The sequence below is a fragment of the Colossoma macropomum genome, unplaced genomic scaffold (assembly GCF_904425465.1).
Source record: "Colossoma macropomum unplaced genomic scaffold, Colossoma_macropomum, whole genome shotgun sequence".
Classification (NCBI taxonomy): Eukaryota; Metazoa; Chordata; class Actinopteri; order Characiformes; family Serrasalmidae; genus Colossoma; species Colossoma macropomum.
Window position 1 is genome coordinate 12,183,688 of NW_023494793.1, and position 16,694 is coordinate 12,200,381.

Here is a 16,694-nt window from a genome sequence, read left to right on the forward strand (position 1 = left end):
GAGAAGAAAAGAGGGTAAAATAGAGGGGATAATCTCGGTGTGTGATGTTCTGAGGCGATGCGGAGTGAATAAGAGTGTGCGTGTGCAGATAGAGGAATAAAGAGCATGTTAAAGGCAGAGATCTATCCGCTGTCACTAAAGCGGTTATCAGCACTGTGGGCTCCACTGATACACCACCTCGGTGTGACAGGTTGCCGTGGCGTCGCTGGTTGCCCGAGCTCTCGTCTCCGTGGCGTCGCCTTTGGAGATGATGCCTGCAATCTGTGACAGCTGAGCTAATCTGTCACTCAACACCTGTCGCCCCTGGCAACAAACCTGAGACTGAGGGCACGGGTCTAATGTGTGTGTGTGTGTGTGTGTGTGTGTTTGCAGAGGGGAAGCTGGAGGCGTCCAGAGCTGGTCAGAAACTGCACATCATTGAGGCGGGGACAGTCTGTGGAGAACTGGCTCTGCTTTATAACCACACCTGCACTAATACTGTCACAGGTACACACATACACACACACACATATACACACACACACACACACATACACACACACACACACACAACAGTACTGTTTTGGTTAGGATGTGTAATCATAAGTATCTGTAAGTATGTATTTGTAATAATAGTACGTCTCATGTATTTGTAAGTATCGCTGCTGTCGGATTCAAACCTCTTTTTTTGGTGTATTTTCATTTTTTGCATGATTTTAAAACACCAGTTGGCCTTTATATTGTCTCATAACGTCATGAACCAATAGAACAGGTTCAAAATGACTTAGAATAAGATCTTGTTTTAAAACTTCCATTAAGAGTTGAGGATCCTTCTCCGGTAAAGTTCCCATTTTGGAGATACTGCATAAACACAGTCATACGTAAAAGTTTGAACACCCTGGTCAAATTTCAAATGACATGTTCAGTTGATTTTCTGTGTGAAAATGAACACAAGCTCTACAGACAACACACTTAAATATGAAATGTATGATTTTTTTTCTGCAAATTTCCATGCACAGCTTCTATTAATTTGAAAGTTTAACATATTGAAAAAAGCATAAAGAATGAAATGTGCCATAACCTTTACACTGGATACATTTAGTGTTATTTTTTTCCCCCAAAATGTTCCCCTCAAAGTGTTCTCTGTGACTTCAGCAGTGATCTCTGTAGTTTGTATCCTCGTATCTCCATTTTTGCCGTTTTTCAGTTTTTGACATAATCTGAAAATGCCTGTTGTCCTTTATTTATTTTTATATATATACACAGACACACACACACACATTTTCTAAATTGATTATCCTTCTGGGTCATGGGGGTGCTGGAGCCTATCCCAGTCATTGACCGGAAGGCAGGAAACACCCTGGACATAACAGAATTCTTGTATATAGATATAAGAATTACATTATGATCTATTTAAACCCAAAGTGTCAAGATAATAATTAGCTAAACCTATGCAAAATTATCATTTATAGGGTACTTTCTATTGGAAGGTGTCTGTCCCAAACCCTAACCCCTGAATACAACTTGTGAAAATAGTACTTATATGTTTTTGGTATTTTTTCCAGTGTTTTTTTTAAAGATCTTTTTCATTTCTTTTAAAATGAAGTTGAAACAATATGAGTCACTACTGAAACACATATTTAGTTAAGTAAACTTTTTTGTGTTTTAATGAAAACTATTATGATTTTATGTGTCTACCGCTGTTCACAGCTGTGTTTGCTAGTCATGTGCTGGATAGCGTTTGTGAATTCTGCTAAATCAGCTAAAATTGTCACTACTGAAACAGTCACTATTGAAACATTTGGTAAAGTTTCAGCACTGTTATGATTGTTTTGGTAGAGACAAAATGGAATGTTTAATCATTTATTTCAAGATAGAGGTACAGCGTCACTGAAAGTAAAATGATTTTAGTCTAAAGTCCAAAATGTGTCTTAAAAGATTTTCCACATTTTGGTGGAATGATCCATATAAAACATTTTGAAATGAAATAGTTTTGCTTCTTCATACATGTGTACATACCTTTATGTAATAATAATAGTCTAAGCCTGATCTTAAACCTAACTCTAATCCTAATCTCAGCAAAAACAAATTGTCTTGCTCTTTTTTTTTTTTAAAAAAAAAGGGCAACATGAAGTGTTTGTTATAAAAAAAAATCCAGGACCAGTTTGTTAGTTTTGTTGGTTTGTTGGTTCTGTAGGTTAGTCCTGCTTTTCTCTGTTTTTACTAGAAAGTTTGTCCTGAAAGTGTACAAAAACAAACACCCACTCACCCCCCCCCCCAACACACATTAGAGATGCTGTGCTAGTGTGAGCTGTGTGAAAGCCCACAATGAGCTGCAGATTATTCCCATCAGCGCTGATCTGATGTGGCATGGGGAGATCAATGGAATTTCAAATGAAAGATAAGCCAAAGCCTCCTCAAGCTTCCAGAACATTCCCAAACAGAGCACACACACCAGACTACCGAACACATCCGCCATCTGCTTCACTCCTCCGCTCATTCTGCAGCCTGTAGAATACCGTCAATCACATGATACATGCATTACATATAGTGGCTTCGCATTCAATTGTAAGAAAACTCAGTTTTTAATATAGTGATATGATGGTTCAGAGAGTGGAAAGTAGATGGTAATTGATACTGTTTGTCCTCAGTTTTTTAGGAATATCGTATCAACTCTCATTGGCCATTTTTAAGCACTTATCACATAGGTGCACTTTGTTTAGACATTCTGACTGTAGTCCATCTGTTACTGTACAATTGATCATCCCTCATCTACCTCTTCAGTCGTTGGAAACACCACCATAGGAACCCCACTAATCAGTGGTTGAGAGTGGTCCCCTAGGGTCCCCTATTCCGGTAGGGCCCTGGTTAGTTATGTCCATTATAACCCACAGTTTAAGCTCCTGGGTGTGACACACTAACCAAATCCACCAACAGAGCCTGCCGGTGACATCCCATATAAATAAAAATATTGCGTGGCCACACCTTATTAACACATGGGAACGAGATCCTAATGCATGGTCACGACTTAGTAAGGCATGGGAATGAGATAACTAAGTTGTGGCCACCACTTAGTAAGGCATGGGAACACGATTACGCCTTACTAATTGGTGGCCACGACTTAATTATCTTGTTCCTATGCCTTACTAAATCGTGGCCATGCATTATTTTTATTTATTTTTTATTTATTCAGGATGTCATCACTAGGGCTTTGTATCCACCACCTAAAAATGCCCAACTGAGTGGTCAGAATTGATGACAGATGAAAGATTAATACAAATTGAGTATAAACAAAAGAGCTACAGTATGTAACAGTACACCACCAAGGTGGAGCTACAAGATAAGGGTTTTGGAGGGTCCCCTATTCCGGGAGGGCCCTGGTTAGTTATGTCCATTATAACCCACAGTTTAAGCTCCTGGGTGTGACACACTAACCAAACATTTCTGTGTATTCTGTCTTTGTATTTGTTTGGTCAGTCTCTTGGGCCTCATAGCCAGCTAACTGTAAACATACACGGTGACCGAAATGGATCCTTCCTCCTTCGTTAGTGTCTATTTAGAACTATTTAGTTAACCTAACAGCGCTAAAACTCGTGGCCCCTGTTACACCTAATATTAACATGTCCTGGGTGAACAGATCATAATTGTAGTTGTGAAACAGGTGTAATTAATAATGGACATTATATCAGTTTATCCAGTATCCCTGGTGAAACTTCTTCCACATGTTATGAGTTTGTCATAAGCGTTATGCTGGTATGCTACAAATAAGCACAGATAACGCTATGTACAAACAGTGCAACACATGCTAATGTTATCCCATTTAGCTGAATGGCTGAGTCAGGGATGTTTCAGTCTTCTTTCAAATGAAAAGGTAAAGGCAGAATTCTCAATCAGAGTAGTCCACTTTGTTTTTCAAGGCAGCAGACATAGAGTGGCTGATCTTTTGGGGTTGGCCTTAGCCTAACATGGACACCAGAGCAACTACTCTTAGCCTAAGGAGCTGCCTGATTCGGTCAGCTGCATGAGATGACGCTGTGGTCAGGTCTTGTCTGCAAAACAAGCCGTGGACCAGCTGGCAGTGAAGAGTGAATGACTGTAAAATGATGGATTCACTGTTATTGAAGTGGAGAACGCAAAACGCTTTCTGCTCAGGGGTCGCATCTCCTCGCAGACTGAAGGGAGCCATTTTACAGTGACAGTCACAAACTCTATGACCCCCTCTTTTCAGTTGGTATGTGATTGGTTCCTAGGCGCCTCATGGTTGTAAAAATATGGGGCTTTGAAATCAGATTAATCTTTTTGAATCACACTGTATATTCCAAATTCAAGCAGTGTCTGACACTCGGTGGTTTGAGTATGCAGGAAGCACAAATGAAACAAATGACTTGAGAAATTTGACGAAGCTAAAGTTCTTTAGCATCATATCAGAAATTCCGTTCCACCTTAAATGATGCAGCAATATATATATAATTTTTGCAATTACATTATATATATATATATATATATATATATATATATATATATATATATATATATATAATTTTTTGGTCATATTGCCCACTACTAAAGAAAGGTCAGATCAGAAACCTTGTCAAAGTTGCACATGCACATATTAAAACAACCATTTTACATTCTTTAAAGTAGCCCTTCTTTCTCTTCACTGCAGCCTTTCTCTCTGAGAGCAACCTGATGTGCTTTTCCAGTGGACCTGCTGGTTTACATTTAAAATTCACTATTTGTATTTGTCTTAGAAACATATTTAAAGCGTTCAAGCAAAAAGCCTTTAGCTCAAAACGGCTTTAAGATTATGAAAAACATACATTCAGTCAGACGGTTCCGAACAGTTGCCTGGTACTGTGTATTAAAAAAAGAGAGAGAGCTTGGGTACTGAAAGAGCAGATGGTACGGAGGCTAGATGTTGTGTAGTAGTCCTGGGTACTCCATGTGCTGAACATTTTAGTGTTTTCTCTGCTCTAACAGATCCCATTCAGCTCATCAGGTAATTATCAAGCCCTTCACGAGCTGACTCACATGTGTTAAAGCAGGAAACCCACTGGAATGTACAGCAGTGTCCCCAAACTGACCAGCAGCCACTTTTCAACCAGAATACCAGCTGATTCAATTCAATCTTTTGTTTTTTAAAGGTCAAGGAAGACGTGACATATAGAGCTCAGTCCATAAGAAACTAGACATATTTTTATTGTTTTGTTTCTGTTCTCCAGCAAATGACAATAACTAAGATGTTAAATTGTAAACATGTCAGCATGGAAGTACATAAAGGGTCAACTTCAATTTAGCTTTAAGAGTATTTACATCTATATTGAGTGAGCCATCTAGGAATCGCAGCCTTTTTTATCAGTTCCATGATATTTAAATCCATATCATGCATTATTTCATGGCAACTGTTGCTAGGTTGGACAAACTTTACATAACATTAACCCATTAAAAATAAAAAATAAAATAGAATAAAGGCCCATTGAACCTAATGAGAAACTGTAGCACACTCAGTTTTGTTTCCTGCTACTGCTACTAGTAACCAGATGAGGAAGGTTAATGAAATTTAAATTGGCTTGTCAAACCTATTGCACTTATTCCAGGTGGTTGCTAAGGCGTTGCTAGGCCATGCAAGGTATTCCTCTTGAATGCTAAGGTGGACTGTATGGTAAATGTTGAGTGGTCACTAAGCATGTTTGAATTTATACTTTAGTATCAATACCTACAATCCTGATGTTTACTTTTGAGAATTACATAAATTATTGATAGCAAAAATATATTAATTAATATATATTAATATATATTTTTATAATATTAATATATATTTTCTTAGCAAACAAATGTGTAGGACAAGACTGTATATGCAGGTACATGCAGACATACTACATTTAAATGCTTATCATAAACTGCATCATAATGTTTACTACATGCTAAACATGCACACTACATACTGCATAATATACTGTATACTGTGTACCAAAAATGCATACAACACACTACATACTCCATTTAAATGCATGCTTCATACTGAAAATGCATACTACATTTAAGTACATACTACATAAAAATGCTACTGCATATTTAAAATGCATACAACTTAGTACATTAAATGCATGCTACATACTTCAAAAGCATACTACACTTAAATACATACTACATAATACATAAAAATGCATACTGCATTTAAATGCATACTACATGCTACTTTTAAATGCAAATTACATACCACATTTAAATGCATACTACATACTACATTTAAATGCATGCTTCATACTAAAAATGCATACTACATTTAAGTGCATACTACATACTACATTAAAATGCTACTGCATATTTAAAATGCATACAACATACTACATTAATATACATACTACATAAAATGCATACTGCATACTTCATTTAAATGCATATTACATACTACATTTAATGCATCCTACATACTACATTAAAATGCATGCTACACACTTCAAAAGCATACTACATTTAAAAGCATACTACATACTACATTAAAATACATACTACATGAAAATGCATACTGCATACTACATTTAAATGCATCCTACATGCATCCTAAAATGCTACTGCATATTTAAAATGCATACAACATAGTCCATTAAATGCATGCTACATACTTCAAATGCATACTACATTAAAATGCATGCTACATATTTAAAATGCATACAACATACTACATTAAATGCATGCTACATACTTCAAGCGCATACTACATACTACATTTAAATGCATAGTGCATACTACATTAAATGCTACTGCATATTTAAAATGCGTACATACTACATACTGCATATAAAAGACTCACAATTTCCATAATAAAAACTCACATTTCTGCATTTTACAATAGTAGGTTGATGAACAGACACAGACTCTAAACTAAAGCAATTTTCAAAGTATCTGTATTGATGTTGAGTTTCTAGCCTATGTGTTACTCAGTTTCAGATCTGTGGTATTGTCCATCCCTGGTGGTCACTGGTGAGCAATTTATAAGAGATATTGGTTAGAAGGATCACTGAAGGACGAGGAGCTGCTCGTCGGGTTCAACACGCTCTCTGGTTAGGAAACACTGTCTGATCTTGTTTTAAAGGAAGCTAGGTGAAGTGAGGCCATGTTCTAAGGCAGTGACAGCAGGTCCTTTGTCTTTTAAATGAACCACCAGTCTGAGGCCTCTTGTCCTTATCTGAGCCTGTAAAGAGAACACACTGACAGAGAGATGTATTAATGCTCCTTCCCTCCCTGAGGTGGATGCCCCATAGCGGGTTTTGAGTTATGGAGAAGTCACACTCTCAGAGTCTCTCTCTCTCTCCTCTGAGCTGTGGGCACCACCTTGACCTGTGTTTCTAATCGAAAGAGACAGAGAAAAGGGCAAGAAGCAGAAAGTAAAAGACAAGGGAGGGAGGAGGGGTCAATGCTTTTCCAATAGACTGAGGATAAATTGAACCAGGGCCCCAATGCCTCCACTTCACTTTGCTTATCAGTTCAGTGGTTTGTGCTTTATGTGTGTTGAATGCATGTGTATATAGTGCATGTATATATATATATATGTGTGTGTATATATATATATATATATATATATATATATATATGCAGATGTATATGAATACTACATACTGCACTTAAATCCATGCTACATACTTCAAATGCATACTACATACTATATATAGATGCATAATACATACATCAAATGCATACTACACACTAAGTACAGTGAGATTCACTCGAAAGAGGCCCCGAATACTCTGTTGTAACTCCTGTTAGGACGAAGCAATCTAAACCAAAAAATGTGCTACATACATACCATACATGCTTCTAATGCATACTACACTAAGTATATATGCATACTACATGCTTCAAATGCATACTGCACACTACATATTGATGCATACTACATACTTCAAATGCATACTACACACTAAGTATATACAGGTACCATCAGACACAGCAGTGCTGCTGGAGTTTTTAAACACCTCAGTGTCACTGCTGGACTGAGAATAGTCCACCAACCAAAAATATCCAGCCAACAGCGTCCTGTGGGCAGCGTCCTGTGACCACTGATGAAGGACTAGAGGATGACCAACACAAACTGTGCAGCAGAAGATGAGCTATCGTCTCTGACTTTACATCTACAAGGTGGACTGACAAGGTAGGAGTGTCTAATAGAGTGGACAGTGAGTGGACACACTGTTTAAAAACTCCAGCAGCACTGCTGTGTCTGATCCACTCGTACCAGGACAACACACACTAACACACCACCACCACATCAGTGTTACTGCAGTGCTGAGAATGATCCACCACCCAAATATTACCTGCTCTGTGAGGGTCCATGGGGGTTCTGACCACTGAAGAACAGGTAAAAGGGGGCTAACAAAGTATGCAGAGAAACAGATGGACTACAGTCTGTAACTGTAGAACTACAAAGTGCTCCTATGTAGTAAGTGGAGCTGATAAAATGAACAATGAGTGTAGAAACAAGGAGGTGGTCATAAAGTTATGCCTGATCGGTGTATATGTAGTATGTACATAATCAAAATGCATACTATCTACTAAATATAAATGCATGCTACATACTTAAAATACATATTTAATATGTACATATTATGTAGTATGTAGGTGCACACAACATACTTAAAATGTACACTGCTTACTACATATAGATGCATTCTATGTATTTTAAATGTATACTTAAAATGTGTTCTGAATACAGTGATGACATACATTTGGGTGCACAGTACAGACTTTAAATACACACACACATCCTCTAATACTACTTGCTTACAATGCATATTAGGTACTGCATAATAATGCATGCTACAGACAACATACAGATGCGTAATGCATACTTAAAATACATACTGCATATAGATGTATGCTGCATACTACATACAGATGCATACTATATACTTAAAGTGCACACTACATACCTCAAATCCGTACTACGTTATGGTGCATAACACACTCAAAGTGCATACTGCATGTGACTACTATTAATATAGCACCCATCTTTATGTATAGTAGCATGCATCTATATGTAGTGTATACACATTTTAAATGCATACTGTCTACTAGATGTAAATGCATGCTACATACCTACGTGATATGTAGATATTTTGTGGTTTGTAGGTGTATAAAACATACTTTAAGTGTATACTACGTGCTACATATACATGCTTAAAATGCATCTATTATGCAGATGTAATATGTAGATATGTGTACATAAAGGTGCATGTAGTACTATAAATGAATGCACACTGTATACTTAAAATGCACACTACTTGCAGTGATATATATGAATTAAATGCATACTACCTATGGATGCACGCTACCTACTTAAAATTAATTCTAGAGACAGTACTATATATGCATGCATACTGCATACTATACATGCACACTACATGCCTAAAATACATAAAATATATTATATGCATACTACATATTTAAAATGCATACTATGCAATACTACATCCTGCATAATAATGCATGTTACATACTACATATACATGGATACTGCATACTTAAAATGAACTCCATGCAATAATGCATACTACATATTTAAAATACATACTATTGCTATCAAATTTGTCAGTTCCTCTTTCTCTCTCTCTCTCTGTCACTCTCTCTCTGTATAGCCTTAGTTTCTGAGTGTCGACTTTGATTGTCTGGCACTTTTATCTTCTAGTCTATCACCTCTTCCAATTCTCACTGTCTTTTTCTCTCTTTTTTTTTGCCCCCTCCCTCCGTCACCTCGCTGAAAAATTTCTCAATCTATTTCCTCAACACCCTTTTCCACCTCCTCCCTACTTTCAGCGCTTCTGTACTGGGCTTGAGTGACAACCTGAAATTGCGTTTCTCTCTCTTCCTCTCCCTCTGTCTCTTTCTCTTGCCCTGCCATTCACATAATGGCATCTACAAAGGTCAGGGTGAACGATGAACTTACTATTCGGGTTTTCTCAGCTGAAAAGATTTCACACTGTTGGCTTTATCGTCGGCCAGGTGTACACCCACAGGTCTAATCGCTTCACTTCAGGACCCGATAAGTTCCATTTGACTGCTTCACAGTTTGAATTCCACCACAGCTGATAATGCTGCGAAAGTTCCTCATCATTTGGATCAATAAGCGTCTGACTGTAGTCAGCGGCACAATTATAAAATAATCCTTTTTTTTTTAAACCAAATTAGGTCACGGCTATTTTCACCCACTAGCTAGGTCCCCCTGCCACACCAGGCTACCAAGCTGGATGGGGGGAAAGGCTGACACATGGTACCTCCAAGATACATAAAGCACCACCGCATCTTATAGAATATGTTGCCGCTAGTGCTGGACGAAGTACACAAATCATGTACTTGAGTTAAAGTAGAGATACCCAAGGTAAAATATTACTCCAGTAAAAGTAGAAGTTCCTCCCTTTAGACTTCCACTTGAGTAAAAGTACAAAAGTATTTGCATACAAATGTACTTAAGTATCAAAAAGTAAAAGTACTAAAAGATTAATTATGACTTTAATGTCCTGTTACCATTTTTGGAACAAGACTCTGCTTCATTAACTCATTTTAGGTGAAAATACTCCAGTGTCACTCTTGGTAAACCAGTCTTTTAATAGAGTGTCATTAATAAGTCTGACTCTGATGTCTATTTAAATGATCATAAGCACAAAACACTGAAGGCAAACAGTTTCCATTAGGTAGAACTGAGTGGCTCTGAAATAACCTAAAAGTTTCAGTTTAAGATTTATTTGCAACTTAATTACAAGTTAAAATTTTATAACAACTTTAAACTCAGGTTCACAAATGTGTTTTCCTTTACTATATTGCATCTGTAGGTCTCTGTTCATAAACATAAACTAGCAAAAACAAATTTACTATAAAATGAAATAGTGTTTGTATAAATTCAGAAAAAGACACGTCAGTCATAACTACATATCTGTACATATTTCTATACTGTGGTCTATTTACACAAAGTTAGGTTAGCTCCATCATTTATGTTGGAATAGGCACTCCCGAAAGTTCACGCTGCTGCACTGACGTTGGTGTTGGAGTTCTCTTGTTTTACACTGAAGCTTCAAGGCTAATGTAGCTAACAAGTAAGGAAAGCGAACTTAAATTAATTAGCATTGTGCAAACAGCCTATCTAAACACCACACATTTGCCTGAAACCATGTTGAGTTAAGAAATTTTAAATAGTGTTGTTTATGTGGTTTCTAATACAGTATGGCACACTGTTATCAATAAACATGGAAATGTGTAGATAGCGCATTGCTAAAATCATAACTATGTCAAAAAGTGACTGAAATCGCGTAGGCTACTTCAGAATCCTTAACCACATGAATGCAACAGGCCTGCTAATGGGCCCAAGAAAAGAAGGCCAGTCATTTAAATCTGCCACCATATAAAATAAGCAGCAAGCATGTCCCTGTTGGAATCGTTTGATTAGTTTCAGCTTGTTGAACCAGAGCTTTCCATGTGCTCCTGTGATCACTGCGTAAAAGATGCAGGAGTCTCCCTTCATTGTTGGATACACCATGTTATTTTTGCCAGTGAATGGATGAGCTCATTCAAAGCAGGCTCAGGAAAAAGGATAGCTTGTGAAACAAACTGAAAAAAAAAACGGCTTTGTTAGATCACACTCTGTACATTTCATATAAATGCACCTACAGTGTTTGGAAATCTCATTAATAATGGAAAAGTAAAGATAAACTGCCAAAAAAGCCACTTTTTTGCCATGACCTTAAAGGATTAATCAGCTTCAGTGTGCGAAATCAAGCGCCTGTGCACTGGTGCCCTATTTACATATCATTTGCAAAGAACATGCCCCAGTTTGACCTCATATATGACCTAATAAAAAATAAGTATTCAACAGGCTCATGAGCCAGTGGTTGTCCTAATAGTTGGTGTAGCTACTGGCCAAATGCAGAAGTCTTTAAGGAAGCAATAGTTAAGATAAAGCAACCTGTCAAATTCATACTCTACACTCCAAATAAATAGTGGCGTAACATATCACCAGAAAGTTGTAGTGCCCACCCCTTATCATAAGAAACAAGGAAATGCACAGTGCGTCCTCCCATTTGTCTCCTCGCTAAACTGCTATTGCTAATTAACAATTGCTAGTATTGACAGTTGTTTACTTACCAGCCTAGAAGAAACGTTGCTGCCGAACATAATTCCTTGCCAGGAGCGAGTGGCGGTGGTGATAATGGTAGCTTGCCAAGAGCTTCAGCCATCATTGCGTTTACTTGATGCTACAGTGACTCACTATCTCGAGGTACAAACTGGTATTACGAGACAGGACACACCAGGGCTAGCTGATTAGCATGCTAACTTCAGTAGGTATCTCTGCAACATGATACAATGACATAACATCAAAACTGTTATTTCTTCACATTTTGTTGATCATTTCGGTTAATTTTGGAACGTTTTAAACTAAAAATCTTACAAATTGCACCTTTATGAGGAACAGTAATAGTCCCACAGCATTTATAGATATCAGTGTGCTGTAACGGCGGCAGACGGAACCAGACGCTCGCAGACGAGGCAAGTTTTAAGAGCTTTATTAATAAAGGGGTGAACCAAAAACAAACTCGTAAACCAGAAAGATAACTTTGAAAACTGAAGATCCAAAACAGAGCAAAAGGACAAGGCGAAAACGAGTCATACACAGAAAGAGACGTACTAACATAGAGAAAAGCTCGGCATGCACAGCAAACGGTGACGATACTTCGCCATGAGAAATATAGAGGTTAAACACACATAAGAATAGGTGGAGATGATTAGAAGTCTGGAGAGTCATCCTGAGTCACATGAGTGAGCGAGGGGTTCTAGGAAGTGCAGTCCGAAGCGGCCGATTCGGCTGCAGTTCCGGAGAGACGCATGATGTGCAAGTAAAAGTAAGAAATTAAGTACATTCGCTTAGGTACAAGGATTGATGTGCACAAATATCAGTATTATCCCGTTTTTTTCTGTATTTACTTTTATAACTGATATTATTGATGATCATTTAACTGCAAATCAAGCATTTTCAGCTTTTTAAAATACAACCCCATTTCCAAAAAAGTTGGGACACTGTGCAAAATGTAAATGAAAACAAAATGCAATGATGTGCAAATCATTAAAACCCATATTTATTTGAAAAAGGTACAAAGACAACATATTAAATGCTAAAAATTAGAAATTTTATTGAAAAATATTTGCCCATTTTGAATTTGATGGCAGCAACACGTTCCAAAAAAGTTGGGACGGGGGCAGGTTTACCACTGTGTTGCATCACCTCTTCTTTTAACAACACTCTGTAAGCGTTTGGGAGCTGAGGAGATCAACTGCTTTAGTTTTTACAGTGAAATATTGTTTCCCGTTCTTGTTTGATATAGGATTTCAGCTGCTCAACAGTTCAGGGTCTCTTTTGTCGTATTTCTTGTTTCATTAAGTGCCATATGTTTTCAGTGACAGAAACTTTTTGGAACGTGTTGCTTTCATCACATTCAAAATGGGCATACATTTTTCAAAAAACAATAACATTTCTCAGTGTCAACATTTGATATGTTGTCTTTGTAGTATGTCAAATAAATATAGGGTTTAAATGATTTGCACATCATTCCATTTTGTTTTAATGTACATTTTGCACAGCGTCCCAACTTTTCTGGAAATGGGGTTGTACATGTATGTGTATGAATACATGTATTTGGGAACTTTGGGAGTTTTGCCTTCAGATTTGCCTGTATGTTGAATAAGGCTATGAACACTAGAGACGTTTAATTAGCATTCACATCTGCTGCGTTTTGACCACCGCTGATTTCAGATAATTCCCGGTCGAAGGAATTCAAACAGGTAGGTTTCTTCCTTAATGAAGTTTAGATTATGAAAATCCCTAAATTGCCATTTGAAAATGTCAGTCCCACAGCGTCTAAAATGACAATTAGGTTATGGACTGTGTGCTGTTCCAGTGGTCCGCTGGCATTCCGAATGAGCATAATTACTGAGGAGGAAACCTACAGACTAGCTGAACATTAAACACATCCACAGAGAACATGTCTTATGGGGAGGAAAGAGAGGACTGCAGCTATTTCTTCTGCTGGAGTCATTAGACTCAATTAAAATGTATCATTATTAATTCAAAAAGAAGTCTGGAAGAGAAGACGGGGGGGTGGGGGAGGGGGAGGAAGAGAAGGAACACTCTATTCTCAGCTTTCCTTTCTGTGTTTTGACAGAAATGGAGTCGTGGCAGAAACAGGTCAGCAGGCAGCTGGGCAGTGAGAGGTTACTCTCTGTGGGCCAGGGCCACTTCATTCATTCACAGCATCTGCAGTGTCCCAAACGTGGCCGAGAACTTTAATGTGGAGTTGACTTACCTGTTCACTCTGTGTGTTAGTTATGGATGATCTTAAAGGGGAACTGCACTGACATTTCTGCTCAATTCGGTCGTCATGATGTAAGCAAAGTCATTCCGAGTTGATGTGTAATGATGCATTGCAAAGATCTCACTCAGGTTTCTTGACTGTGGTGGTGATAGGAACCAGGAGTCACCATGTCTACAACACAAATATAGCCATTTGTTCACACAGACGACTGAGCTTTCTTTTAATGTTCATAATGCTGAAATAGGGTTAAATACGTTTTAGGTACAATGTTGGAACTGTTTCGGCTCTGTGTTTTGAGTGGTTCGTTTTAGATGAAATAAACAATCAACAGACTTTCAGTAACATCAACAACATATCAATGATGTAGCAGTGAATACATCCAGTATGTTATCAAGGGACTTTTAATTAACTGCGTGAATAAAACTGGTTTATAATCCACTCAATTCAGTTGTTTTTCACTTTATTTGGAGGGTCCAAGTTCATATCTGTAGATGTTAATCTGAGAGGTACTGAACACGTAACAGGTTTAATACTGACCATCTCCACATCCTCAACAAGCTGTTATAGACACACTGCTGAACACTCTGCAACTGCAGCTTCACTGGATTAAGTATTTAAGTATTAAGTTTTGGTTAAGGTGAGAGTTAGGATTAGGGCCAGGGTGAGGGTTAGGATTAGGTTTTGGGTTGAGGTTTAGGTTAGGGTTAGGATAAGTGGAAGTTCTTTAAACTTTGAGAAGGTTCTTCAGACTCATATTCATCTTAAATATGTCACTTTGCTGAATTGTTCAAGAATTGTTGGAATTACCTATTACAAATGAATGGTTCTTGGCTTGGAGTTAGTTCTGGGAAAAAAGACTTTAATTGGTGTACCTTTACTATGGTTCTACCATTTATTATGGCATCAAAGAACTAATTTTGGCACCGATTTCTTTCAGTGTTATTCTTTACATCAAAGCTCTGTTTGTCAACGCTGTTCATGCAATGCTGATGCAATATTGCAGATATCATATAACAGCTTAGCTGTGTTTAGCAGATTTTCCACAAGGGGAGCTGTTAGCCCCTCAATTGGTTCATCACTGAAAGAGAGGAAACCCACACCAGCAGGATCTCAAGAATATATGTATGTTTATAGTCACAATTTTCATGTAAGTGATAAAATAATGTTTACTGGTATAAATGTTGTGTACAAAGTGAGTGTGAAGTAAAAGGTTTTGCTTAGCTAGGTCTAGGCTGAACAGCAGAGAGACAGCTAACAGGCTAACATGCTCCTTCAATAATATGCAGTTAGGCTTTGCTGAAGAATTCACTGTAAACCAACATACAAAGTAAAGAATATGCTTCTTGAATGTCTGTTACAAGTTTCAAGTGCTGCAAAAGCATCAAGAGGTCTCCACATTTTTTAAAAGTAGCTTCAAAATGACTTTAAAGGACACTGAATTTGCTAACGTCTGCAGAAGGCCTGATAATGCTTATTTTGCGACAGTCCTACTTGTCTTATTTGTAGCTCTTTGAAAAGATTGCAGATGACAGTGTTCAAGTAATGACAAGACAGCATTCATGTCCATTCAGTTGATTTGGTTGTCTCTCTCTCTCTCTCTCTCTCTCTCTCTCTCTCTCTCTCTCTCTCTCTCTCTCCAGCCCTGACGAGTAGTAAATTGTGGGTGATTGAGCGTCAGATGTTTCAGAGAATCATGCAGAGGAGCGGCCTTCTGAGAATCACTCAGAATCTGGATGTTCTCCGCAGGTCATAACCATAGTTACCATTCCTATAGAAACGCACACAATGCTAGGCCTTGGAACAACCCATTCACTGAGAAACGTGATTTTCCTTTCAACAATGTGTAATTTTCCCTCGTACCTCCATAATCCTGCTCAAACGCAATTTTCCTCGTCTAAGAGACAGTGATGGACATTACGCAGTGGGGCAGACCCACTCACCAAACTGACTGAGGCAGCTTTTCAGGCATAGCACTGATGTGCTAGAAGACCCACACTCATTTGTTTTTCTTTCTCTTCAGTGTGCCGTTGCTCTGTGCCCTGCCTGACGACATTCTCATTAAAGTCTCGGATGCTCTGGAGGAGGTATGTCTATCACTGTGTCTATATACAAAAGATTCCACAAAGGTGGTCCATGTATACTGCCTGAGAAAAAGCTATTTAGATCTACCCATTTTCTTTGGAAAGCAGCAAAACTGAACAGCTGACAAAAGCTCCACCTTCTAGATCAGGGGTGTCAAACTCACTAAAGGGCCATATAAAAAAGTATTTGAGCTCCCACCTGTCTCAAAAACCCCTGCGTTCACTGTCCAATTTTGTTTTGCTTATTTTTTTAGCTAGCTGAGTTTTTTTTTAGTTAGCC

At 38.0% G+C, this 16,694-nt stretch overlaps 1 protein-coding gene across 1 annotated transcript in view; it reads left to right on the top strand.

The window, feature by feature from the left end:
• Window positions 1-16,694, top strand: part of prkg1l (protein kinase cGMP-dependent 1, like) — a 58,871-nt gene that overhangs the window by 12,559 nt on the left and 29,618 nt on the right. Inside the window, exons 5-7 of the mRNA XM_036578520.1 lie at window positions 373-486; window positions 15,974-16,079; window positions 16,354-16,417. Coding sequence (XP_036434413.1) covers window positions 373-486; window positions 15,974-16,079; window positions 16,354-16,417 — 284 coding nt within the window. The remainder of the gene's footprint in view (window positions 1-372; window positions 487-15,973; window positions 16,080-16,353; window positions 16,418-16,694) is intronic.